At 36.4% G+C, this 25708-nt stretch overlaps 1 protein-coding gene across 1 annotated transcript in view; it reads right to left on the bottom strand.

Moving 5' to 3' along the window:
• LOC125244230 (transcription initiation factor TFIID subunit 2) overlaps positions 1 to 25708 on the bottom strand; it is a gene marked incomplete at its 5' end in the record, with an annotated part of 45768 nt that overhangs the window by 2089 nt on the left and 17971 nt on the right. Inside the window, 8 exons of the mRNA XM_048154280.1 lie at positions 145 to 235; positions 390 to 548; positions 7953 to 8161; positions 13751 to 13860; positions 16596 to 16665; positions 19418 to 19557; positions 21950 to 22143; positions 22346 to 22456. Coding sequence (XP_048010237.1) covers positions 145 to 235; positions 390 to 548; positions 7953 to 8161; positions 13751 to 13860; positions 16596 to 16665; positions 19418 to 19557; positions 21950 to 22143; positions 22346 to 22456 — 1084 coding nt within the window. The remainder of the gene's footprint in view (positions 1 to 144; positions 236 to 389; positions 549 to 7952; positions 8162 to 13750; positions 13861 to 16595; positions 16666 to 19417; positions 19558 to 21949; positions 22144 to 22345; positions 22457 to 25708) is intronic.

Genomic DNA, 25708 nt, shown 5'->3' with positions numbered 1-25708 from the left:
AATATATCTTGGATTGTGTTCGTCTGAAAGAAGATTGTCATATAAACCTAGAATAGCTTGAGGGTGAGTAAATCATGGGATAATTTTCATTTTTGGGTGAACTATCCCTTTAATAGATGTTTCCAACAATTTGTCTCGTCATGCCTGGAGTTGAAGGTCTCTCCAACATGTTCAGATGGTGGTAGATGAATGCCTGGCTGTCATGAACTGTGTCCATATCAATATCTTCCTCCTCCTGGGTGGGAAACTGACAGAAGTTGAAAAACATTACAGTACACTACAACATTACAGTGCAAAATGAAGCTATATATTTCTTTTTTTTTTAATGGTAACATGGATCTAATTGTAACTGTGTCGTAACATAAGCATATTCATTTCGGATTACTCACTCTGCTCTTCACAGATGCTTTAGCACTGGGCTCCTCTTGCATAATTTGTCCAGGTTCAGGGGATGAACCTAATGGAGTCTCTGCCTTCCTCTTTAAACCCTGTGGGGCCATGGCCACGCCACTCAATGCTGGCTCCATGATAACATGCTCCTCTTCCAGCTGAGGATGATGAATAGAGGAAAAAATAATAAATATTATGTTTAATAAGCGGATAACACTTCAGGGGTTTTTAAGGGTATTAACATTCCTCAAGCATTCTGGTTTGGGTATCTTTTAAACTACCTAAGACTAAGAATAAAAGATACCTTTGCATATGCTTTACTATTTATGGCCACCTTTAGGCAGCATAGTGACTATGGCTGTGTCCAAAACCCATCAGCAGCAGTGACTGTCAGTGAGACCGTATTTTTGAATGGAAAAAGAAAGAAAGAGAAACCCTTCTAAGGAACGTGGTTATTGGAGCTATGAAGTAACTGACAAATTGGTAACTAGATTGCCTTGTAGTAGTTCTGTGATTGACTAAAATGCTCAGTTTGACTATTCTAAAAATTTAAGGCCACGTTTTCTTGTCGAAATTTCTAAGGTTTGATTTTAGAACTTTAAATTTGTTCTTCATCTGAAAACATGAAGTTGAAATTTTAAGATTAAGACCTAACAAACATGACGTGGATCTGACCTGCATTCGATGTTCTCACAACTCTTTATGGTCATTTAAGGCTTTTTAACTTGTTTGAGACTGTGCTTATGAGGATACTCGCCAATAATGTGCAGTACTTCCTGTTATTAGTTTTTTTAAATTGCTTTGATGCAATTTTCACAAGCAATTGGTCAATTTTCAAAACTCTTAGTACTAATATCACAAAAGATCATAAAAAGGGTTTAAAATAACCCAGCATTTTTTTTTGTTATCAAAAGGCCTGATGAAGTGTACCTTCATCACGCCTTTTGATAACAACACTGGATAGCCTACTATTACAAACAATATGGATTCAGTTACATAAGTTAGATAATGTTAGTGTATTTTCTAATGTGTCATCTGTAGCATGTGTTACTGTAATTATTTCAGCAACAAGGGTGATTTGAAAAAAGTATATTTCATTGCTTACTATTGAATGTTTGTTAAAAGTACTAAATAGAAAGAACATCATACTGTTGTGTTTTGGTGATTAAACCAAATGTTCTCATTACACATCACACGCCTTACGTGCAGCGGAACTTTTATTATGACACAGTCGCCGCTTCCGCTTTTCCGGTCATGAGTATGAGGTAACCATAGAAGAAAATATGGACGTAGCGTCCGTGACGTCACCCATAGAGTTCTGAACAGCAGTTTTGAAGCGTAAATGAGGCCGCGGCCATCTTAGCTGCGCGTCACCGCACGTCACTCCCGGATAACTGAAAATGGGCAAAGAGGCGGGGAAGTGGTTTGAGCTGATATGACTGGTTGCTGAAACCACGCCCCCCTAGCTCGACGTGACCATGTTAGCAAGCAAAGGAGCTATCTATCTAGATACTATCTAAAATATTAATGAAGATAAGTTTTATCATCAGAACGTTCTAAAAGTTTACTGTCAATCTACGGTGTTTCTTTAAGATATAGATGCTCCAAAACCAGTAGTGTTGGGTGTGCAAATAAAAAAAAATACAATTTGAACCAACTTGTAAACATGTTTTTTTCTGCTATAAACTTGGCCAATTTAACATGGGACTCTATGAGATTCTGCTCTCTTTTGGAGCCTGTCCCTAGCGGCCAGTCAATGAATCGCAGTTTAAGTTACTTCCATATTGGCTTCACGAGAGAAAGGGGGAGGTTGCCGCTTGGAGGTAACACAGCTCTGTTTATTATTAGATACATTTGAGTGTGTTGAAAATTATGTTATAACGTTACTCTATGCGTTCGCTCGGCAGCTGCTGTGAGACACTGTTGCACACTGCAGTAAGATAGATCGATTTTAGAATATCATATTAAATATTGGATGTCTTGTGTTGATAAATGGCATGGAATTAATTTTAAAACGTATTGTTTGATGGAGAAAATTATGTATTACTGTTAATACAAATAATTATGTCTATTAAAACGTGCAATATATTAAAGCGTCTTTGATGTTTCCATGGTTTCTACAAAATAAAACCGGAAACCGAAGCAGACCGAGGGTTAACGCGGGTATGACGCAATTGACAGGTGACTCCTCACACGTCCCGGAGCCTTGGTTAAAATTGCAGTTTTCTCACGATTTACAAATAGTTGAAAACATTTGGGATATTGTAAGTACTCAAGTGAACAAAATATGTTACACTGGCCTAGTGATTTTTGGATATTTTACTGCAAAAATATTGATGTCGCCTTGGCTACGGCAGTTCATTGGAACGAATGCGTCAATAGAGCCACCATCTTGGAATAGGGGAGCCTTCCTCTATAATACATCAGCGTCAATGTAGGCAAAGGTCTAACGGAAAGAAAATCACCATAAATTGTCATGAATGCAATTTTCTAGTCTTTTTTTTTTTTGGTTCGTTCCAACGGTCAGACATGTATTTATCATTGAGTCGAGAGAAAATGTAAGGTTTTGATATTAAGATAATCTACTTTTTAAAAAATATAATGCATAGTGCTAGTAGGCCTACGTTTATTAGTCACATTCTTCCACTTGAGTAAACTTCGAATGAACTATCGCTACTTACAATTATTAAAGAATAAAACAGAAAAACAACATGAAAATCACCACTTGGGGAGATATAGAACAAGAATCAGGTGGAGTTTGTAAAAAACAATTTGATTTCATATTTTTATGAATTTTTAAAATATGTCTGTCTAGTGAGGTAGTCTATGACTTTGACATATAATTATTAAAGAATAAAACAGTAAAACAACATGATAGTCACCGCAGTTGTACTTAATTGGGAACATGTATAACAAGAATCAGGTGAAGTTTGCAGTAAACAGTTTCATTTTATTTTTTATGAATTTTAAAAATATTTCTACCGACATTTAACACCTACCACGCAATTTCATGTATACGCGCAATACATTTTAAGCACCGATGGCGTAACCGCATACAGGTCGCGGGGCAGACGCGTTTATCCGTGGCAGGTCGCGGGGCAGGCGAGTATAGCCGTGGCAGGTCGACTGACAGGCGCGTTTATCCGTGGCAGGTCACGGGGCAGGCGCGTATAGCGGTGACCGGTCGAGTGGCAGCGGTGGCAGGTCGAGTGACAGGTGCATATAGCGGTGACAGGTCGAGTGGCAGCCCCTGCCACGCAAACTGTCAAAAACTAATGGGTAGCTAGCATGGATTAGCTGCGGTTGTTAACCAAGGACTGAAACAAACCAATGTAACCAGAAATATAATTTCGTAACATTCAATATCATAAAACACATTCTCACTTGTGAAATCCCTTGCTGTCTGGTTTTTAGATTTCTTTCGTTTGAACATCCATACGCAGCACAAAAGTCCGGCATCGTCCATGAATTCAAAGTACAGGCGGAGATAGCAGCGTTACCTAGCTACTTCCTATGACAAGACCCCTGTTCCAAGATGGCGGCAGTTTTGACGCATGCTTAGAACCCCAAGGCGACATCTAGTGTATATATCTATGACCTGTATTCCTCTTCAATAGCAGCAAGTGTTTTGCAATACAAAATAAACCAAATAAGTACATTGTATCCGTTATGTACACTAAGAGCATACGGAGGAATGCGTGTTGTGGGTAGTCTGTTTTGTGTGTTTTCTGTTTTTCTGTGTGTGTTTTAGTTTCCATTGGTTCCGCTTCCTGTCATTCACTGCCAAAGATGATGCCGTCCTGGTTCACTTTGCCAATCACCTTACGCCGGCCTCTTTAAAGGGTCATGAAACCCCCTTGTTTTACCCTGGTCGTTCACACCTCTGAGTTTCAAAAAGTCTGAAAATGGGCGTGTAAAGCTCTGGAAAAGTGGGAGTGTAGAGGGGGGGAAGAGGGGAGAGAACAACCAATGAAGCACAGACATAGAACAACACTCATTATACAGAATAATGAATATTAATATATGAGCACGGAGAGAATGACAACAAACTCCCAAGCACAAGGGAGAAATGTGAAAGAATATTTAATAGGGCTAATAATAAGCTACTTTGATTACATTTACGAGCACTGCAGTCTCAAAATCAGTCTTTTGTCTTTTAGAATAATCGTGTCGTCGCGTTCAGATAGGCTACACCACTGAATCAATGTCCAGTTTGCACATATAATTCATTTGAAAAAGACTTGATGAAATATGTGTGCATAACTACACCGTGCTGGTTAATGTTTGGTGCAGGAGAATGTGTGAAATAAAAACTTTAAACACGGATACTTTACTCATGACTGAGCTATTAGCCATGTGGCTAGTGTTTTTAAACTCATCGCGGAGCTCCACGCTGAAACCGAGCATATGCGCGCTCCGCCTGTATATCATAACAACAATCGTATTTTTCATGTGTTCATATTCAAACTCCAGTTCTGACCGCATCGTGAGCAAAATACAAACAACACACGTGCTGTGCTGAGGGAAACAGCCTACGGCTTGCGTATTTGAACGCAGCTAGAGCAGGCAGAGGAGAATTCTCCGCTGTAATGCGATCTCACGCGAACATATTTTCCATTTGTGCTGGTAGATTACAGCAAAACAATCCACACGCACACAAACCTCTGCTCTGGTCGCGTCGCAGGAAAACACATTGTGTTGTAGCACTGAGGAAACGAACACCAACGATATGTCTCTGAATGACAACAGACCGAGGCGAGAGAAGTGACACTTCCTCATTCATAATACCACAATTATAATCTTATGCATACTACAGCGCAGTGATTGGATTGAATGAGCTTTATGTCATGAATATATATGTCGAGAATCTACGTCAGCATGTTCGAAAGTACACGATGACGTCAGATTTTGTGACGTTGCTCCGACTCAGCTTTTCAAACAGGAAGACAGAAATCGCTCTGAAAAATGCAAAAATAACTTTTTCACTTATGAATAACATTAATGAGTACCTTTAGTGTTTTCAATGATGTGCAGCCTATACATATCTGTTTACATCTCAAAAAAAGTGTTTTGGGGTTTCATGACCCTTTAAATACCCGTATCTCCTCTGTGCTGCCAGCTTTTCGCTCATTTCGTTTTTGCCCATTTTGCTGTTTGCTTGTACGCTCCCCTGTTGCTATAGTTTTGTGAATATTGTCTGAGATTTTTTGTATACAGTATGTGTGATTAACACTTGTTTGAAAGTCCTTTGTTATTGTGCTTGTACAGTGTACAGTTGCATTTACTGTCCATTTTCACCAGTGTGTGAGGCTGGGAAGGTGTGAGTAGGTAAATACGTCAAGTGACATGCATTGTGCAACACGTAGGATTTTTCTCTTCTGAATTAGACACACTAGGCTTAGGAGTACTACCCTCTGTATGTTTTTGCTTATTTTTTAGATAGTGTAGTTAGGGTGTTATTACGCTGAAGATCTTTTTCTTTCTACATTTTCTTTTGACAGGTAGATTATATAACTAGGTAGCTGTGTTTTGTTATATTTATATTTTCTTTATATACGTTATATTTATGCACAACATTTCGCCTGCCACCATTCTTGTATATACACACGCACACCTTTTAAATGTTATTTTCCCAATCTCCCCTAGCCTCAAATTATAATAAAAACTTTGTAACATTACAAGGGATGTAACTTTTTTTAATGCAAGTACAAAAAGCAGTAGTTAGGCAACTAATATAAAGTGGGACCAAATAATAATAATAATAATAATAAAAAAATAAAATAAAAATGGTAAAAAGTACATTTATGAATTTATTTCTTTCAGTTGCTCCATCAGGTGCCTTTTTTTCTTTCTACCAACTGCCAAACCACATACAAGGTTTAGGGGATATCATAGGTAGTGAAGGGCACATTTACACTGATACATTCTCTGTGTTGATTCTGCTGTGTAGCCAACAGAAAACAAGATGTGTACTGAATGTCATGGTGAAGCATTACATTTACACAAAACAAAAGGTCTGTATAACTACAATCTAAACTTACCTAAAACTTCAAAGGGGTCATGAAGCAGAAAATCAAAATGTTCATGATAAACAAAACATCCTGCCAATTTCATATCTCAAAATTAACTCCCCATTTTAAAGTGGTTTATACAAGAGCTTTTGTTTTCCACCCTTCTGAAAGGCCAAGATTTAAAATCGCCCCATTCATAACGTCAAAATTTTCCTCTACCTGCCCCTTTATGCCAGGTTCATACATGATATCAGCATGATTTTGGCACAAATCATTTGACGCAGGGTTCGTGGTGATTCATAATTGACAATAGGTGTCAGGACAAAAGAATTGATCATTTTATCTTGTATAGTGTGCCACAGAGGACAACAACCAACACAGTGTCTGTGATGCTTTACACCGTCCCGACAGATAAGACTTGCAAGTTACATTTGTCACATCTGTGACACTGATGTTGGAGTTTTCCCTCTTTTGCACCCCGCTTTTAAATCGCTAATTCGCCTCACGTGAGCATTTTCAGTTCATTTCTATGGAAGTCAAGCTTCATGCTCCACGCCAGTGAACATGCACCATTATGAATGCCTGTGCGGCTGTGTGCATTTTACTTTTAGTGGCAATTCTGGGGCGGCAATTGCTTGAATGGTGGGTTCACGATTATTCTTAATGAAAAACACAACTAACCCTTAGCAGGTTCCCTATTAGCACTGAGTTAAAATAAAAAATACTGGCAAATAGGCGCTTTTACATTTCGCTTTAAAACCAAATCCACCACTGTCTTGTCAGTCAGCTAGTACCTCTCGTCACGTGATAAATGAAATCCTTCTCCTGCTGCTGATTTGTGCTATGACTCCTATTCAGGTCACGCCACATTAAGAAGAATCTTTCAGTTTTTAATTGTAGTGTCTGTTCTCTAACTAAACAAAATGATTTTTATTACTATAAAAAAATCAAAACGGTGGGCAAATGTTTAGCCACAACCTCGGTATCACAGCAATCCTAATGACGGCAAGCAATGATTAGTCGGGAAGAAAGTGTGGCCTAACATGTTTTTTGTCCATGACAAGAATTTAGAAGTCAAAATCAAATAATCTGACAAAGTGACTATTGTAACAGACACAAATATTGCATAGTCTGAACACAGCATGACGCACTTATGTAAAGAGAGTGTGTTCTTAACTCATGACCGACATTGTTGTCGAGTAAGACCATCCAATTTTGTTCTGTCCCTGGATGTAGACAAACTGCACCCAACTTGCATACCCATCAAAAGAAAAAAAAAAAAAAAAAAAAAAAGAGATCAAACTATTAGAAATGCATGGCTGAAGTTAATTTTTAATAAGGTGCCTGAATGATTGAATGAGTTTAGGTTTGTTCATCTTAATTATTCTCAACTTGCTGCCGGTTTTCTAAATATCTTGTATTAAGCATCAAAACACAGGGGTCACACACTATGGGGGAGGATGTGGATGTGGTGTGATGAAGTTCACCAATCACAGCATAAGGAAATTCAATTTTAACGGTGAAATTTAAAAATTTAATTGAGATGCTTACAGTGCTGGTGAAGGTCATGTTCGAGGTCACCTCAGGGCCACCAGGGCCCTGCTCAGATTTGATGGTGGGGTTGAGAACAGCTTTTTTCTCCTTCAGGTTCAGCACAAGACCCAACTCTGGCAACGGCAGACAGGAGGGTCGGGTCAGCCCAAACAGAGTGTAGTACAGATTTACGGCATCACATCGCAAACGCCAGTCATGACAGGTACCTGCGACACATACAAAGACATGGAAATTTGCAAACAAAAACTGTCAGATTTAGTGAAAACTAACTCACACCTATCGTAATAATGCAAGCATGATGTGTACATTAAATTTTCAATAATTCAGTAGTCTGGAATAAATTATTCTGTATATTTGTATTTATGTTGTGACATGTTTCAGGTTTTTGTTCTTAAAATGTTCTTGTGTGTAGATCTACTTCTTTACACCCCTGATTAAGTATCTAAGTAACTAAAGTATCTTGCTTCCAAGATTAGAAAAAAATATGGCATAGAACTATAATGTGATCAACAAACCTGGAACTACTACATAACGTGCAGTCATAGAAAATTAATCAACACCTTAGAATGTCTGTCAACCAATCAAAATCATGAATTCAGCAATGCCATGGAATAACAAATTTACATATATTCATAAAGTGTGAGGAAATTCAGTCCCTAATCAGAAATCCCCCCCTCTGTGGCAATGCACCACTTTAGAGAAGCATGATCTACAGAGAGAAATGTTTGTGGTGATTATTCCCGATATGCAGAGTTCACAATTGGATTTAAAGCAAATTATGCACAGAACTTTATGCAACAACAAGGCCAGTCAGTTCATTTTTTCTCTTCTAGCACAATTTTCATGTGCTGTTTTTGAAATTAAAGACAAAAAAATAAACAAACAAAAAACAACAAGATCAAGCCATGCATTTTGGATAAAATACTTGGATCAAAATTCTTGGATCAGTCATATGTATTAAACAAAATTACAGGATTTATGCAACTGCAAAATTCACTGGAGAAACCAGGGTATGAACTGAGAAAGAAGATCATGGGGTTAAATATTAAAGTTCTACAAACTCTTTAAACAAAATTTATGAGAACTGACTTTCATCACAGCTGGCAATGTACTGTCAGTACTGTATTGTACTGCCAAGAGTGGCTACAAACCCTGAACGAACAGAAGTGTGTTTTAACACAATGAGAGCAGAACAAGGCCTCCCTGTCAGAAAACAAACAAAGAAACTGCTCACTACAGCAGCAGCTCTTTAAAAGCCTTTGGTTTAAGAACCACTGCCAATGGTTGTAAAAAACAGATTTATGTCAGTTCCTAAGAAGAGCCCCCAATAATCAAAAGCAGATTATAAAGCACTGTGGGTTCAATAGTATTAAATAGCTCTTTTCAAAACTTACTTTTGTGTTTCAGGGCAGGCCAATACTGTCTTACCAGTAGAGAACCAGACAGAGCCCTAACATTCTGAGGATAAATACATGTAAAAACTTTTTAAAACAAACCACCTTGAGGGTTGCATAACAGATCATTATGTTCAGTGCATATTGGAAGAGGGGTTTGCTAAATGTTAGGACATATACATTTATTTCATACTAAGAATACTTCAAACCATTAACATATTTATTGACCACTTAAGACTTAATATAAAATTAAACTTTATTTGGAGTATTTCTTAATTTCACAATGCACATTTCTTAATATTATGCCTAAAAAGTGTTTTAATATCACTATTTAACCAGGATTGTATGATCTTTGTATAATATCAGTCTTTAAATTGAAAGATATTTAAAGTGTACCTAAAGTGTGCTTTCAATAGTTCCACTTTAGCACAATCAAATATATTTAAGCAGGGCTCCACACTAACATTTGAGACTGGTGGCACCAGTGTCTTTTTTTTTTTTTTTTTTTTTTTTTTTTTTTAATCATAAGTAATGTAACCATATTACTATCGTTCTGCATTAATAAGTGCAGTTACTAATAATATTACATGTTTATTTATTGAAAATTTGTCAGTAAAGTACTGAGCTTTAATTGAGATGCAGATAAAGTTAACTTATCAACAGTAATGTGCAAAAACATTTTTTATAGGAAAAACTACTACTACTAATCTACTGTTAAATATACCATACTGAACTGACCGACAGCATCAGTGATTATAAAAGAATATAATCACTCTTTACTTGCTTTCTGTATAACTCATTCACAATTTGAAGTTTTGTTTTCCATGAGATTTTTCCTACCTTTCCATATATTAGAGCAGTTGTTCCCAAACTTTTTAGAGTGGAGTAACCCTTGAGGGGTTTACCATCCTTCTGCGTACCCCCTCTCTTCCACTTAGACTGCAGTTATACCTTTTCCATTAAGGGACAATATTTGCCCCCTGAATTGATTTTCCAGTGCATTTTCTTTTCCTTTATGAAAAACGTATAAAATAAATAATGTTTTAAATAAAAATGTTCAATAGAGAAATAAGCAATAATGGTAAAAACTAAGTGATACTTTTAAATGTTAAACTAAAACTGCCAGTAGGTGGCGGTAAGTCACTGTCTTAATGAGCGAGTCATCAAGTCATTCATTCATTCAGTAACGAAGCAACTAGCTGTATTTATGAATTAATCATTGAATGACTGACTTGTTCACGAAACACCTATGTGTGCTGTAGTTCTGCTGTGACTTTCGTTGGAACTATTATTTTGTTGCAAATTAAAGTAAATACTGACAGTATTGTGTATAAAATACTTTTTTTTTTCCTTGACCTGTTTTTTTTTCCTTGACCTGTTGTTGCTCGTTAATAACATTAAATACAAGAACTCACACGTGATGTTTTTGTATCAAAGAAAGTTTGAGTCTTAAATCGATCTCAATACACTATCTGTGTCTATATTTGTTCTTCATGTGAGTAAGTGCTAAATCCCCACTTTTACAAAGGTGCATTGTTGAGAACGGCAGTATGTAACCTGATTTGCTAAGGCATTAAGGCAGCAATGCTCTCCACGCAATCTGTTATATGCACGCTGCTTGTGTGGATGCAGTCAGTTTTGACCACGAAAGATAAGGTAATTTGATTAGATGTCATGTATGTATTTACGGCATTTTGCCAGTTAGAAATACATGCTCGGTTTTTATGATATTTTAAGGTAGGGTAGTATTAAATGAATGGCAAGACTCAGCATTTTGTTCGCATACCCCCTTCTGTCACTTCACGTACCCCCAGTTTGGGAACCGCTGTATTAGGGAATTTCATGTCTTTTTTTTTTTTTTTTTTTTTTTTTTTATGAAGGTGTTTGTTTGCCTAGAAGTGTTAATTTTCCTTTATCTTTAAACTTTTAGTTTTACAAATCATCACATTAAAAATAACATCAAAACTGGATAATATTTAGTGCTTTGAAGTGCTGGAAAAAGTGTGAAGCACTATGAAAAGTCCTTGAATTTCACTCTCAAAAGTATGCATGAACCCTGAAATGAATAATGTAAAAGCATTCAACTATTTCTGCCACAATACCATGGTTTCAGTAAGCGTTACTACAATAAATCCATGGTGATTTGTGAACTGGAGAGCCTTAACTTGTTCGTTCATGGCACAGTGTTTCTCCTGGTTTTCACAACAGCGCTATTTGATCTGCTATCTGTGGTTTATAGCATAGAATTCTGCACTGAATTTGAATGCTTCCCACTAGATTCCCACTGTTATTAATTATGCAGTGAATTCAAACGCTTTCTCACTGGATCTCCCAGCGGTGTGTAGTAAGCAGTGTCACATGATCGAGATCAGCAACCTGTTGTGAGATCGCGCTGCGCTGTATATTATTGCTCCATGCTGATAATTGGATCCACGCTGCATAGCTCAAACAAGCAGCTCCATTTTGTTTTACTTTTTTTTCGTTTGTGGTTTGATGTTTCTCATTTGAAACAGAAATGGCAGCTCTTATCATTTGTGCATGTGGTGGTCGCACCAGTGTGACCTCTAACAAAACGTAAGTCACACTGGCAGAAGAAAAAAGCCATTTGGCCGCAGTCTGGAGCACTGTTAAGTATATCTTTAGTTGGACCAAAGGCGTAGCTTGATAACGCCAAGTTTGAGCGCGGAATCTTGGGATATGTGGTCTTCATCTCACAGCCGGTGGAAATAATCAGGATAGGACTCAGGAAGAAATCATGTTCACAGATGAGATTATCAACATTACTGTAGTATGAAGCAGAGCAGGATCGAGTGTTGTGGGAGCTGAATGAGGTCGCTGGAGCGATTGCGCAACACACGCCTCACGAGCAGCGGAACTTTTATTATGCGAGGGTTAACGCGGGTATGACACAACTGACAGGTGACTCCTCACACGTTCCGGAGCCTTGGTTAAATTGCAATTTTCTCACGATTTACAAATAGTTTGGGATATTGTAAGTACTCAAGTGAACAAAATATATAACACTGGCCTAGTGGTTTTTGGATATTTTACTGCAAAATTCTTGCATATTTCACGTTTAAGGTGACCCCACATTGACTCACATAGCTAGCAGCCTACATTGTGAATAGTGATCGACCGATATTGATTTTTTATAACCGATACCGATACCGATTATTTGCATGTTTATGTACCTGATAACCGATATGCAGAACCGATATTTATTTACTGTTATACTTCTGTTAGATCATGAAATGCTTTCTGACAAAGTGCTGTAACTTATCTATGCATTTACACAAAACTATAAATTGGGCTACTCAACCGCGATCGTGTGTGGAGATAATAAATAATTTCCACAGAGCTGCATTTATTTAGATTTGTATTAACTAAATAATGGTTATGTAGTAAATCAAATGATTATATAATCTAGGGTGTTTAAACGAGATAATCTTGTCAAAAATTTCATGCAGTGGCCGTGCTTGAGGCTTCCTGATCATCAACCCATTCAGGTGCTGAGCAATATGAACGAACTTTTTTTCCCGAGACTATATAAAGTTAAACAGCACTTGTCAGTTGGCATTTTATGATCTAAATTTAATCTAACGTTAAATCATGAAATGCCAACTGACAAAGTGCTGTTTGACTATAACTTAATCAACCGCGATCGCGCATGGAGATAATAAATAATTAATTTCCACAAAGCGGTAGCCTATATTTATATGTGTATTAGCAAAATAATTGTTATGTAGTAAATGATAATATAATCTAGGGTGTTTAAACAAGATAATCTTGTCAAAAGTTTCATTCAGTGGCCGTGCTTAAGCCTCCTGATCATCCGTCAGTTGCTAAGCAATATGAACAAACTTTTTCTTCTAGACTAATGGTGAGCAAATACAACAGATAGATAATTAAATTCAGCGCTTTTATTTTCAACATGCACTCATTCATGCAAACCAAGTAGAACATATACTTTACCTGTGCACTGAGTTGTTGTTGACTGATCTCCTCAGACGCCCGGGCTGCAATGGCGGAAATCTCAAAACGGCCACAAGATGGCGCCGTATATCGGCGAATCCGATATTACAAAACCGATTGCCGATTATGGAAAAATGCTTAAATATCGGGAAAAATATCGGTAAACAGATACATCGGTCGATCACTAATTGTGAAATACCATTTGGAGCACTAGTAATCCAGATTTGGTTATCTGAAAAAGTGCATCTGGATCAGGGTGATCCAATCCTTTTTTGCTTTGAAAAATTGGCACAAATGTGAGATGGATTACCTGATCCTGGATAGTAAAACATGAGATTTCCAAGATAATTGTAGATAATTCTGATCCAGATTAAACTGGGCTCAGATGTTAAATCTTATGAGATGAAAAATTCAATGTGTGTATTCTACCTGAGTTCATCAGCTTCCAGAGTTGGTCCACTAAAGCTTCGTTACACAATGAAGAATCTGCTGCTTTGGTGAAAGGTGGATTCTTGGCAAGCATGCTGAGAATTTCATGCCTAAAGAGGGCAGACAATGATAAAAATCTAAAATAAATATATCAAAATATACAGCGGTTAATAAACAATTAAAATTAATATCTACCATAAATTGTTATATCTGTTCCAATTTCTTCCTTGCCATTTACCCAAGTTCCTCTTTAAAGGTCTTTTAAAGATTTTTCTTTTCTAAATTCATTTGGAACAATAAAATGACTTGTATTAAACTTTCTAAATAAATGAACCAATTTTACCAAATTATGACCAATTTTCTGATCAACTCTTTGTGGTTTAATATAGAATCAGTGGTCTGTACTCCGTTACCAATAAAATTTTCAAAATTTTACAATTATAGTAAATTTTAAGAAGCCCAAATGTATTTCAGATAATCTCAAACACTTTCTTGGCTTGGAGAGATGTAAATCATCTTAGATTAGGTCTGTCACTATAACTACTTTTTGTTGGGCGATATAATGTCCCAGAAATAAATGCGATAAATGATATTAGTCACTTTAAGACCAGTTTATGCCACTGAATATATAATCATAATATAACAGCATAAAAATTCAAGTAGATCTGCTTTCAAATGACAATAACTTTTTAATTCTTAAGAATATTTGGATACTTGAAGTGTCAAAAAAATAAATATCCTAAATTTTAAAAAAATAATTAAAAAATAAATAAGCCTTTGCCAACAAAAAGTGCAAAGTAAAAAGTAGAAAAAACACACTTGCAAATGCACAAAAGGCATGTCTTACCAAGATTTTTTCCATCTACATATTTTCCCCTGACCATTTATCAGTAAAGTAATGGTGCACACTATTGCTGAAAAACACAAACCCTACTTAGCAGTCAGATGTCCATATGAATAAAACCAGATGTCTAAACAGGCCATATCTGCTGCTAAATATTTTTTTCTAGAAGCATGATTTTAAAAGTTGAACTTTTAACTTGAGCAGTGCGTTATTACTCTTCCGCGTTATGCACGAGATGATGCAAAAGACGCAAGCACAACGGTGAAACATCCGTCTAGTGTGCGTTTACATAGACAAAAACAACGGAAAAACAGCGCAGTGGAATGCAAAAACGTGTTCTCTGTGAAACTGAACTAGACACTTGTGACTGCTGCGTCCCGTGTGAAACTGCTTAATGCTAGCTGTGAGCATGCATTATTTTGTGCTGTCACATTAATATTTGCACCGGGAACAGTGGATTGTGGCTTTGAAACCAAGTGCATTTGGACTTATTCTTCCAAACTGTCTGTAGTTGTCAGGAAAACACTGACAGCTTCTTTACACCTATCGATATCCGCTCTGTGTATGAAGGAGCTGCCTGAGCCCCGCTTTCATTTCCGATGTGGAGAGTGGATAAGATGACAAAGGCAGCATGACTGGCAAAATATTGGTGACATTAATTTTTATGTAAACATAATGGGCAATATATGGTGTCACCAGAAATTATTGAGGTCATGTCTATATATCGTGCAATAAGTCGATATATTGATAATCGTGACAGGCCTATCTTAGAATACTATGTTTTTTTTAAGCCCAAGACACACCAAGCTGATGATCAGCAGTTGGGCATTCTTGTTCTGAACATTGATATTTTATGTGCAACAATAGCTCGCTCAGTGTTTATTAAGGCCTTACAACTGATGTTAAATCTATTTTTCTTAATACATTGATTTAAATGGTGATGAGTGGGACTCATGTAAAAACTAACTTTATCTTTTCATCTCTGTAAAAGTGTTTCCGTGTTGTTTTGATGCATTTTAAAAAGTTGGCAGTCAAAAGTAAAACTGCTGAATGATAGATATTTTTCCTGTTTTTTTGTTTTTTTTGACAAACAACAAAAGATAATGTGGATTACAGTATGTACACTGTTTTCTACATTTTTAAATTGCAGTATATAGTGTTTATTATAAGGGGGTAAGAACCCGCAGCTCAGTACTCACTACTCATGAGCACTTTTACATAATCTGCTCTTTTACTCTTACTCAAGTAGTTTGGTGTTAACATAACATTTTTCTTTACATTATTCGAGGTCTGAAAAAGTTGTAATTTTCTGCAAATAAATGCTCTAAATGACAATGTTTTTACTTGAAATGTGGAAGAAATGTTGTCAGTTGTTTATACAATAAAACAAAAATTATCATTTCATATAAATAGTACATCTAGAGAAACTGCTAATTTTGCAGTGGTGTCTTAATTTTTTCCCCAGAGCTGTATATGGATATGTTTCGATGTAATCTATTCAAAGAATGAAATGTACATAACATTGTTACAATTAAAAATAACTTATTAAACAATGTTTACTTAATATTCAGTAAAAAAAAATATTTGTCCAGCAATTTGAATTCCAGGGTGGCACAACTGCAAACATGGCACTTTTATTATTTACCTTGAATTACCAAGATAATGACAGTAAACATGATAATGCATCATCCAGAGGACCCCAACTGATCCTTGTGGCAGAGTGAAAAGGTCTGTAGATCTCTCTCAAATACTGGTAAAAACTGCTAATTTCAAGTATGGGTAGGTTGGCACACTTTCCATGTCAGGTGGTACAACTACAGAATATACATACAACTATTTGGTTGTACCACCTGACAAAGTTAAAAAAAATGTTATTTAACAACTGAAACTTGTTTAAACACTGTTCATGACTTTTAAATTTTTTAAAAACTTTATTTATCAATGACCCATATACAAAGAAATTATGCACAGTGAAACACAGTGTTTGAAATCATTACTGACCTTATGTAATGAACTGGGTCATTTTGTACCAGATCCAGAAGCCACTGCAGTTCACTGGAACTCCTATCAACTGCCAATATACAGAACATTAAATAGACATTTTACAAGATGTTAATCTATAAAGCTCTCCTTCACCGGCCACAAAATTAGGCTACCTATGTTCGCTTCATGTTTTAGAGAATAGAAAGAGGAATATTGGTCTTGAAGAGACTGCTCGCACTTCAAAATATGGTCTGAGAAGGGCCTCAAAGCCTACTGTAGTATTATGAATAAAGGATGACTGTTAGATTTTCAATCTCTTAAAGAAAATGTTGGTTTAAATTCAAAGGATTTATACACCTTCACTTTCAAAACATTTTTATCAGAAAATGAAAAAAAAAAAAAAAAACTGATGAAGATCCAAACAATATTGCAATCATCAAAATACAAACAAACAATGCAATCACCTTGGCCTACAATGCTCAACTAATGGAGATTATTTCAAAGTTGTATAAAACTAGTCTAAAACTTGTCTAACAGACTAGTCTTCCCTATATATTAAGGAAAAGAGAAGGGAAAAAGGAAGCAGTTCTACAATAACAACTGAAGAATGGGAAAACATATGTAAATTACAATGGTCAACTTCCCAATTCTCATACTGGAAGGAATTTTGCTGGATGAATACTATGCACTTTTCCCTTACTGTAAAAAAGAAATGCTCTTTTTTTTAGGTAACTATATTCTTTTTTTAGGTAACCAAGATGTTGGAGGCAATGTGGTTCTCTTGATGCTAATCATTACAACATATTTTGGGATTGTCCTAATATCAAAAGTTTTAGGAAAGATATCCACACTGTTTTAGAAAAGGTTCTATGTACTTCAATTGATTTTTGCTTTGAGGTACTATACCTAGGCAATAGGGGTGTGACGGTACACCAAACTGATGGTTCGGTACGTACCTCGGTTTTGAAGTCATGGATCGATATGGGTGTGGGACAGCAGGGGGGAGAAAACAATTTTTTTTTTTTATTAACAGTGGTTTACTGAACAGACTGTCTCTGTGTCTTTAAAGGATTAGTTCACTTCAGAATTAAAATTTCCTGATGATTTACTCACCCCCAAGTCATCCAATATGTTCATGTCTTTCTTTCTTCAGTTGAAAAGAAATTAAGGTTTTAGAAGAAAATATTTCAGGATTTTTCTCCATATAGTGTACTTGCACTAGCTCTGCAAAATGCGTCCACAACTTCAAGCATTATGTCGTTTACATTTAGTTAAACATACATTAATAATATTTTAATTAATAATCAAGACATCATTAACAGGTTAAGTAAAATATAATATATAGGCTAATATAGTCCATATGTTTAGTAAAAGAGTTAATTTCTCTAGCGAACTAATAAGCTGTGGGCTCTGAATGACTTGCATGAGGTAAATGTAATGCTACGTGATATTGTTTACAAGCTGTTTTATTGACGTCTTTCTGCCGTTAAAACAATGATTGAGCAATTACACTAGATATAAGTTTCAGTAAGTTGTACTGCACCTTTCAACATACCTTCAGATGTTCATTCATGTTTATTTAGTTAACTAGTATTAAAGAGGAAGAAATGATCATGTTCACTCACGCTCTGTGCTGCTGCTTGAACTGAGGCGCCTATATAGTAATCTGTCACGGCACATTAAAGAGCTTCAAAATGGCATTTACTATTTGAATTTCATGTTAAAATGGACAGCATTTGAAAGATGACACATTGTTTATTATTGAAAGTAACAAAAAACAGAGCTTTGATTATTGATTATTGGTGGTTAATGTTAATTAGGCTACAACCCTGTATTTGTCGTGTGCACATGCATACCGAACCGTGAGACACGTACCGAAAATTTGTGGGACGAATACGTGTACCATTACACCCCTAGGTCTCAATGGTCTCCTGGGAAAGTAGTAGCAAATACATGTATAGTATATTTCTTGCATCAAGCAAGATAGCTATAACTAGATGTTGGTACAAACCTAACCCTCCACTAATACAGGATTAAACTGAAGTTTTAAAAAAATATATCTACCATGGAGAAAATTACATTTTGTGTGTAATTTCATAAAGATAAATTTGTGGATAAACCAAATACATTTTGGTTATAAGAATGTATGTTTTATGAACATCCTTTATGGCTGTGGGTTCCCTTTCCCTCCTCTGTATATAGTTTTGTTTTTTCTCAGGTTTTTTTTATTTATTATTATTATTATTTTTTATTCTTAAGATAAATTGAAGAGATACATTGACCGGTTTTCTTATGTGAGGATTCTGTCACTGGAGAAGTCTATTACCCTTGTGTCTGTTAGATAACTTTTATTTAGAGTGATATTTATTTACTTTGCTTTTTATTGCTTTACTGGAAAGCTTTGAACAGACTCATCCACAGCGATGGTTGGCTTTTCAACACCATTTTCCACATAAAACTTTAACTGGCAATTTGTCACTAACTATATAAAACTAAGAGAAATAAACATGCCTTCAAGGTTTCATGTATAAACTTTAATAGTCCCTCGTATGTGACAAAAGTCTGAGCTAATGCTGTATCTAGGATATTAACTGTATTAATACTGTATTGTTGTATTGATGAAAATGAAGGTGGGTTAAATTTCATTGACAATGCATCCAACTGTGGGAAGAACAGTTCCTCAGAACAGCCTCTACAATGCAGACTTTAAAGAAAAAAGACTAAATAATTCCAGACCAACTAAATGGTCACAGTTTTAAGAAAAGAAAAAAAGAAAAAGAAAAGAAAAAAGAAATAGAAAGGTGGAAAGAGAATGAATGGATAAATGAAACGGTGTGTACCTCTTGTATAGTCTATTACAGCCTCCAATGCTGCAATCCTCACATCCACAAAGTGGCCATACTGAGCGTAGGTCTTGAACAGGCTGGGATCACTGGGGATGTGGCCGTTCTTTTGTAGCATGCGAATGGCCCGCAAGCAACTACAGTACAGAATTATGACAATAAAAAATATACAGATGTATGATGTGGACTCAACCTAATATCTAAAAGGCTTCTGGTCAAATGCTTTAGTTTAAAGAAGTGCCTACAAATTATTATTTTTTATGGATTATTTAATGGACAATTGGCTAGCAAACATTAAAACTTTCATTTTTTATTTTTGGTCACTTTCAAAACTTTCTTGGGGTTTGACTTATTATAATGACCTGTTAGATTACATGCCATAAATAAAGCATTATACTGCCAAACATAAACATCACAAGTATTATTTTCCTAAAGATTATTAGGGCTGAAAAACACTGAAAGTGTGGATTAGGATTTGTATTTGTATTTATTTAATTTTGCACACACACACACTATCTGCCATTTGGTCTGTAGTTTTTAGTAAATAGCTTAAAAATCAGATTAAATAAATGACAAAATAGGGAAACAGAATTTACTGTTGTTTGATTTCATTCTAAACAAATGCTTACATTGGCTTATGATTACTAAATATGGTTATGTGAATGTGATTTCTAAAAATCCTTATTGATAGTATTTTTCTTTTGAACTCCACTGGCACTGTTTGAGGGTGCTTTCACATTAGCACTTTTGGTGCGTGCCAGGGTTCAATTGACGTCAGAGTTCGGTACGTTTGGATGATGTGAACTGTCTTCTGAACTCGGGTGCACACCCGCGAACAGTTTCCGAGTCCGCTTAGGGTGCGTTCACACTTGTAGTTCGGTTTGTTTGGTTCATTTGGTCTGGACCAAAAAAGAAAAAAAAACAAACAAACATTTAGTCCTTTTCCGATTAGCGTTCAGATTTTATCACCGAACCAAAAGATACCAAACCTAAAGGCATAGAAATACATTCACAACCTGATTGGTCGGATTTTATGATGCATGGCCTATTTTGAGACGGAACTTACCGAACATCCAAAACAATGCTGTGTGCTAAAGTAAATGCGCTCATTATATGTGTGTAGCCTGCATATGATGGTATTCAGCTGGGAACTCGTGAAGAGCTTATAAAATGTGTAAAGGAGTCAAAGTCACACACACAAACAATCTGCTGCGTGGAGAAGCGTCTGATGCCTGTGATGGGCAAACTCGCGACTATGATGAGAAAAAAAAACAATATGCGTGAGGATTCTGTCCTTTTTAGGGTCTCATCTTCCTGTTTTTGGTTCGTTGACATGTCTTTGGTCCACGCTGCGTTCATGTATCATTTGAACCGCACCAGAGTTCATTTGGAAGTGGACTGAGACCCATCTTTTCACCGGTTTCGGTCCGCTTGTTTGGTGTGCACCAGGGTTCGGATGGCAGCGTTTACACATGCTCAAATGAACCACACTAACAGAGCAATCGCACCAGGGTTCATTTTAATCGAACCAAACATGCCAACTGTAAACGCACCCTTAAAAAGGGTGGTCTGGGGTACAGTTCGGTACAGGCAATCGAACCAAGTGTGAAAGCACCCTACCTGCTACTCGCAAAAAACAATCTCAGATACATCCACTCCATAACTTGTGAAAATCTATGGTTACAGATCCACTTAGCAGCAAAGGGATTTGCATTTTAGTACATTTTGTTTTATTTGGTTGATAACTCGTTCTGTTTATTCTAAACTCAAGTGCTGCGGTTTCAAAGTGTGTACAACACATTTTTTGCTGTTCTTGTTGCATTTACACAATTTTAGCATGGTATGTTTCAAGTAAATAGCTAGATAATCAATCTAATCTAACATCTGATGAAGTCAATATAGTGGAATAAAAAAACAACAATGCCTAGTCTTTTTCACTTCAACTTCAAAGGAAGCAATACAATGTCATCAAAACTAGCGCTGGATACCTGAGGTAATTATACAGTTTGCTAGCCTGGCATAATGATCTCATCAATAATACTTCTCACCATTTATTCCAAGGGTATGACCAATTGTTTTCCATATATCCATTTTCTTTAAAGTATCCTTGAAAAAGGGGTTTGACTTGTCAAACAGTGGTGGCTTTTTCTGGAACTCGACAATTAACTTCTCCACAATGCCATCTGCCATTTTAAATGCGTGGGCCCTTAAGTTAGAATGAATTCTGATTGGCTGTCAGTGTTTTACCGTTCAACAGCTGAAAAAAATTGTTCTGAAAGTGATCCCAACAATATCGTTTCTCTATATTGTTGTAGCTGTGGTGTGGACAGTACCATTCTTTTATATTTAGAGCGATTTTTAGACCTATATCTTTATCGTTATCTTTATAGATATCATTCTTGGTGTGAACAGGCCTTAACTATGGAATAAACTAAAACCAAAGTGTGAAAACACATTAAATGTTTTCTTGCATTACAGGAGACCCATCCAAATTTCCACAAAACACAAACATGTAAAGGGAACACGCACCTGACTGTTATGGTGTTACGGTAGCTTGGCAGCAGTTTTTCCATGTTAAGGAAGCGTGTGATTTCCTCCAAGATCAGGCGAACATCTGCATTCAAGTTGTCCACTGTGCGCACTTCATTATTAATGCTGATGGCAGGAGTCAGTGAATTTGTCAGGGCATCAATCAGCTCGGCACGATAGTAATTATCAGAAAACTGCAGTGGGAAAAACACAATTACAACTGTTCTGTGATGCTTCCGCTGACAATTAATTTGTGCATAATAATTACAGCAATATATAGAAAAACCATGAGCTTTCGGCATTAGAACAATTGGAACACTTGCATGTATCCTTCCACCTTTCACTAAAATGCTCATATACTTTTATTTTACATATTGCTTTTCTTTGCTCTCTTACCTTGTTCTTCCGGTTGTCATTGTATTTGATGAGGTCCAGTATAAAGTTCAGGACCTCTTTGGGACAAAGATTCTGAACATCTCTTAGCAGAGCCATGGCCACAGGTATAGTCTACCAGAAAAGAATAGTCAAGCCAACTTTAGAGTCATTCTAGCAATATACAATATACAGCTGAGGGAAATATTGTTTCACCAGCACTGCGGCGCAATGCAACAATAAAGAGTAAACCATACAACTGCAAAAAAAAAAAAAAAAAAAAAAATGTAACAATGACAAAAAATAAGTACCAAATGGCAAGAGACAATAGGATAAGGGGTCACCATACATATAGTGTAGTGTACACACAGTTGTGGTTGTATACATCAGTAAAGTTAAAATGAAAAAAGGTGATTGATGCCACGGCACAGATGTGACACAGCTAGGGCTGCCCCCTAGGTGTGCCACATCCATCAAGGCTTAGTCGACCAAAATTTTTATTAGTCAGTCGCAGAAAAAATTGTGACGAAGTCACACAGTCTGTGATGGACAGATCCTTAAAGGGTTAGTTCACTCAAAAATGAAACTTCTGTCATTAATTACTCACCCTCATGTCGTTCCAAACCTGCAAGACATTCGTTCATCTTCGGAACACAAATTAAGATATTTTTGATGAAATCTGAGAGGTTTTTTATCTCCCATAGAAAACAACAAAATTACCACATTCAAGTACAGAGTAGTAAAGACATTTTTAAAATAGTCAACATGACTACAGTGGTTCACACAAAGGTCTTGTGAGTTTGGAACGACATGAGGGTGAGTACTTAATGACAGAAATTTAATTTTTTGGATGAACTAACCCTTTAACGGCGGGTCCTTGCAGTAATTACAGTATGTCGAGCAGGAAATCCAAACGTTCGCCTACCATCCATCGACCTCAAATATGGCTTATCATTTAAAATATTTTAAGTAGTAGCAACTTAACATGGCTGCTCAATCTAACGTTAACCTAGATAAATGTGACCTATTATTAGACGCATAATCAAGTGTTTGTGCAGAGTATGGAAGCTGAAGTATTAGCGCGCTTACTGCAAGACATGGAGGTGCCAGCGTGATCACTTGCATTTTTTCTAATAACAGCAGAGACATCTTTAAATACTAAATTTTTTGGTCATACAGATCATTTGAAACTGTAAACTCACAATAACAAGAAAACATTGTGACTTTGTAAAATAAAGAAAACAAACAGGATGCGCTTTCTGCTGTCTCTGTCTCCCTGAACTGGAGCGAGTCATCATATAATTGCCTCACAGACATGAGAAATATATCTATAGAAAACTTAAAGTGTCTACTTTTAAACAAACCAATTCAAATCGAAAAGAAATACTCTCTGCTTATGTAATCCATATAAAAAGTGAATTTCTCTATAGGCACGTTCATTATATTGTGAGATAGTGAGGCAGCATTGTCAACATCTTTGCAGCTAACACTGACTGACAACGACTAATAGTCGACTAGAAAAATCTTTAAATTGAAGAACAGGTTGAGAAAAACGAATGAATACGTAACAGTCCATATTAGGGTTGTCACGGTTCCTCGATTAACTTCGAGTACTCAATTAAAAAAAAACTCAATTGCAATTTACCCATGTTAAAGCGGAACTCAGTAAGATTTGCGAAGCTCCCCCTACAGGTTCCATCAGTGAATCACACTGTCGTAAATACTCCAAGCGCAGCTCTGGACTACGACTATAACGCTCACCAGCACAGTAGTTTTGCAAATACAGAACAAGAAATCTCGATGGAGGTGGGTAATTTTCGAAATTGTCTTATAAAGTCATAATATATACATTGTTTTTGAATTACCGTAAAGCATTTTGTCACTCTCGCGTGAACGTGAACATGAGGCGAGCTTGTGACGGGTCGGCGAAGCTCAACTTGCAAGTGCTGTTTTCTGGCATAGACATGCCAGAGGGGGTTATATATATATATACGCTTTAATTATTTACATGCATGTAGGTTACATGCGCCTCAGAGCGTCTTCGTTCACAGTAAATGCTGCTCCACATGAACTGTTATCATTTACATGCGTGGAGCGCATCTCAAACTCCATCTCTGCATATGCTGTGAGTTTGGGTTGATATAACGTTCATCTGGGAATGCTATGTAGGAATGCTATTTTATCAGATTTGTAAAGTAAATCTTTCATAAACCTACGCCAACACAGGAGATTAGAGCTATGTTTCAAAATATGCAAACTGTTCATCACAATTTCAAAATAAATGTTTAAACCCTCACTCTGAGTTTGCATGTTTTGATGTCCACATGTTCTTGTTCAAGAAATTACAGTGGATGTAGATTTCTATTGTAAATAAGTGGCCAAATATTAAAGATTACGTAAACAATTGAATTAAATGTTATTTGGCCAATATTAAAAAAAGATTTGATATGCTGTAAAGTATAACAACACCAGGCCACTGGCGCCCTCTCCAGGTATTTGTTATAATACATAATGTACATAAGTTGATTATTGTTTATAGTACATCGCAATATGTATTTTAACAGTGTTATTAGGGCTGTCGCGGTTAAGGAATTTCCCTTGCGGTATTTTTGAGTGGCTCAATAGCGCGATATGCGGTATTACCATCTGACTAAAAAAGACTTTCTGCTGATATTTCACGAGTATAAGCAGAACTAACGTTACTCATCTCAGTGCATTCTAGACGGGCTGTCAGTCAGTGCAGTTACATTGTTGTGACAAGTTTGGCGGCAAGGGACTGTCTTTGAGTCTTTAAACCGTTCATTCAACGGCACGTTCAAAAACGCAGATTCATTCAAAGGGAGATGAAATGAAACAAGCTGTTGAAATTATTTTAACATTGAGCGCCACTTTATAAGGCTCAGCTGACCAGTAATGCTTCGATGCTAAGGCAGAGATTTCGCTATCCTTGGACACGACAACTTTTTTTCACGAATATATGTCTCGGCCTGAAGGACAGACGCAGGTAATCGCACGCGCTCAGTCGATCCCTCTCACATTCACTGTCTGTTTAGGCTTGTTTAGTGCAAATCTACGGAGCCTCTATACAAATCACCATGGTACACATTATGCTATCATTATTACCTTATTTAATATTTAGTACACGTGTATGAAGTGTAAAACGAGAAGGACATAGCCTTTCAAAAAATAGAAAACATGCAAATATCGCGGTTGCTGCGTTTTTTGCAGTGTTCTGCGGTTGGCTCGTCAAAAGCGCGGTATTACGAAATTGCGGTTATCGCAACAGCCCTAAGTGTTATTCCATAAAACTATATGATTACTTGCTTTTGATACTTTATTTAAACCAAATATTATTGCCTCATTTTAGTCATTTTAAAGGGCTTACGT

Source organism: Megalobrama amblycephala, linkage group LG13 (genome assembly GCF_018812025.1).
Source record: "Megalobrama amblycephala isolate DHTTF-2021 linkage group LG13, ASM1881202v1, whole genome shotgun sequence".
Taxonomy (NCBI): Eukaryota; Metazoa; Chordata; class Actinopteri; order Cypriniformes; family Xenocyprididae; genus Megalobrama; species Megalobrama amblycephala.
Note: the sequence above shows the minus strand (reverse complement) of the source record. Positions and strands in the feature narration are given on the sequence as shown.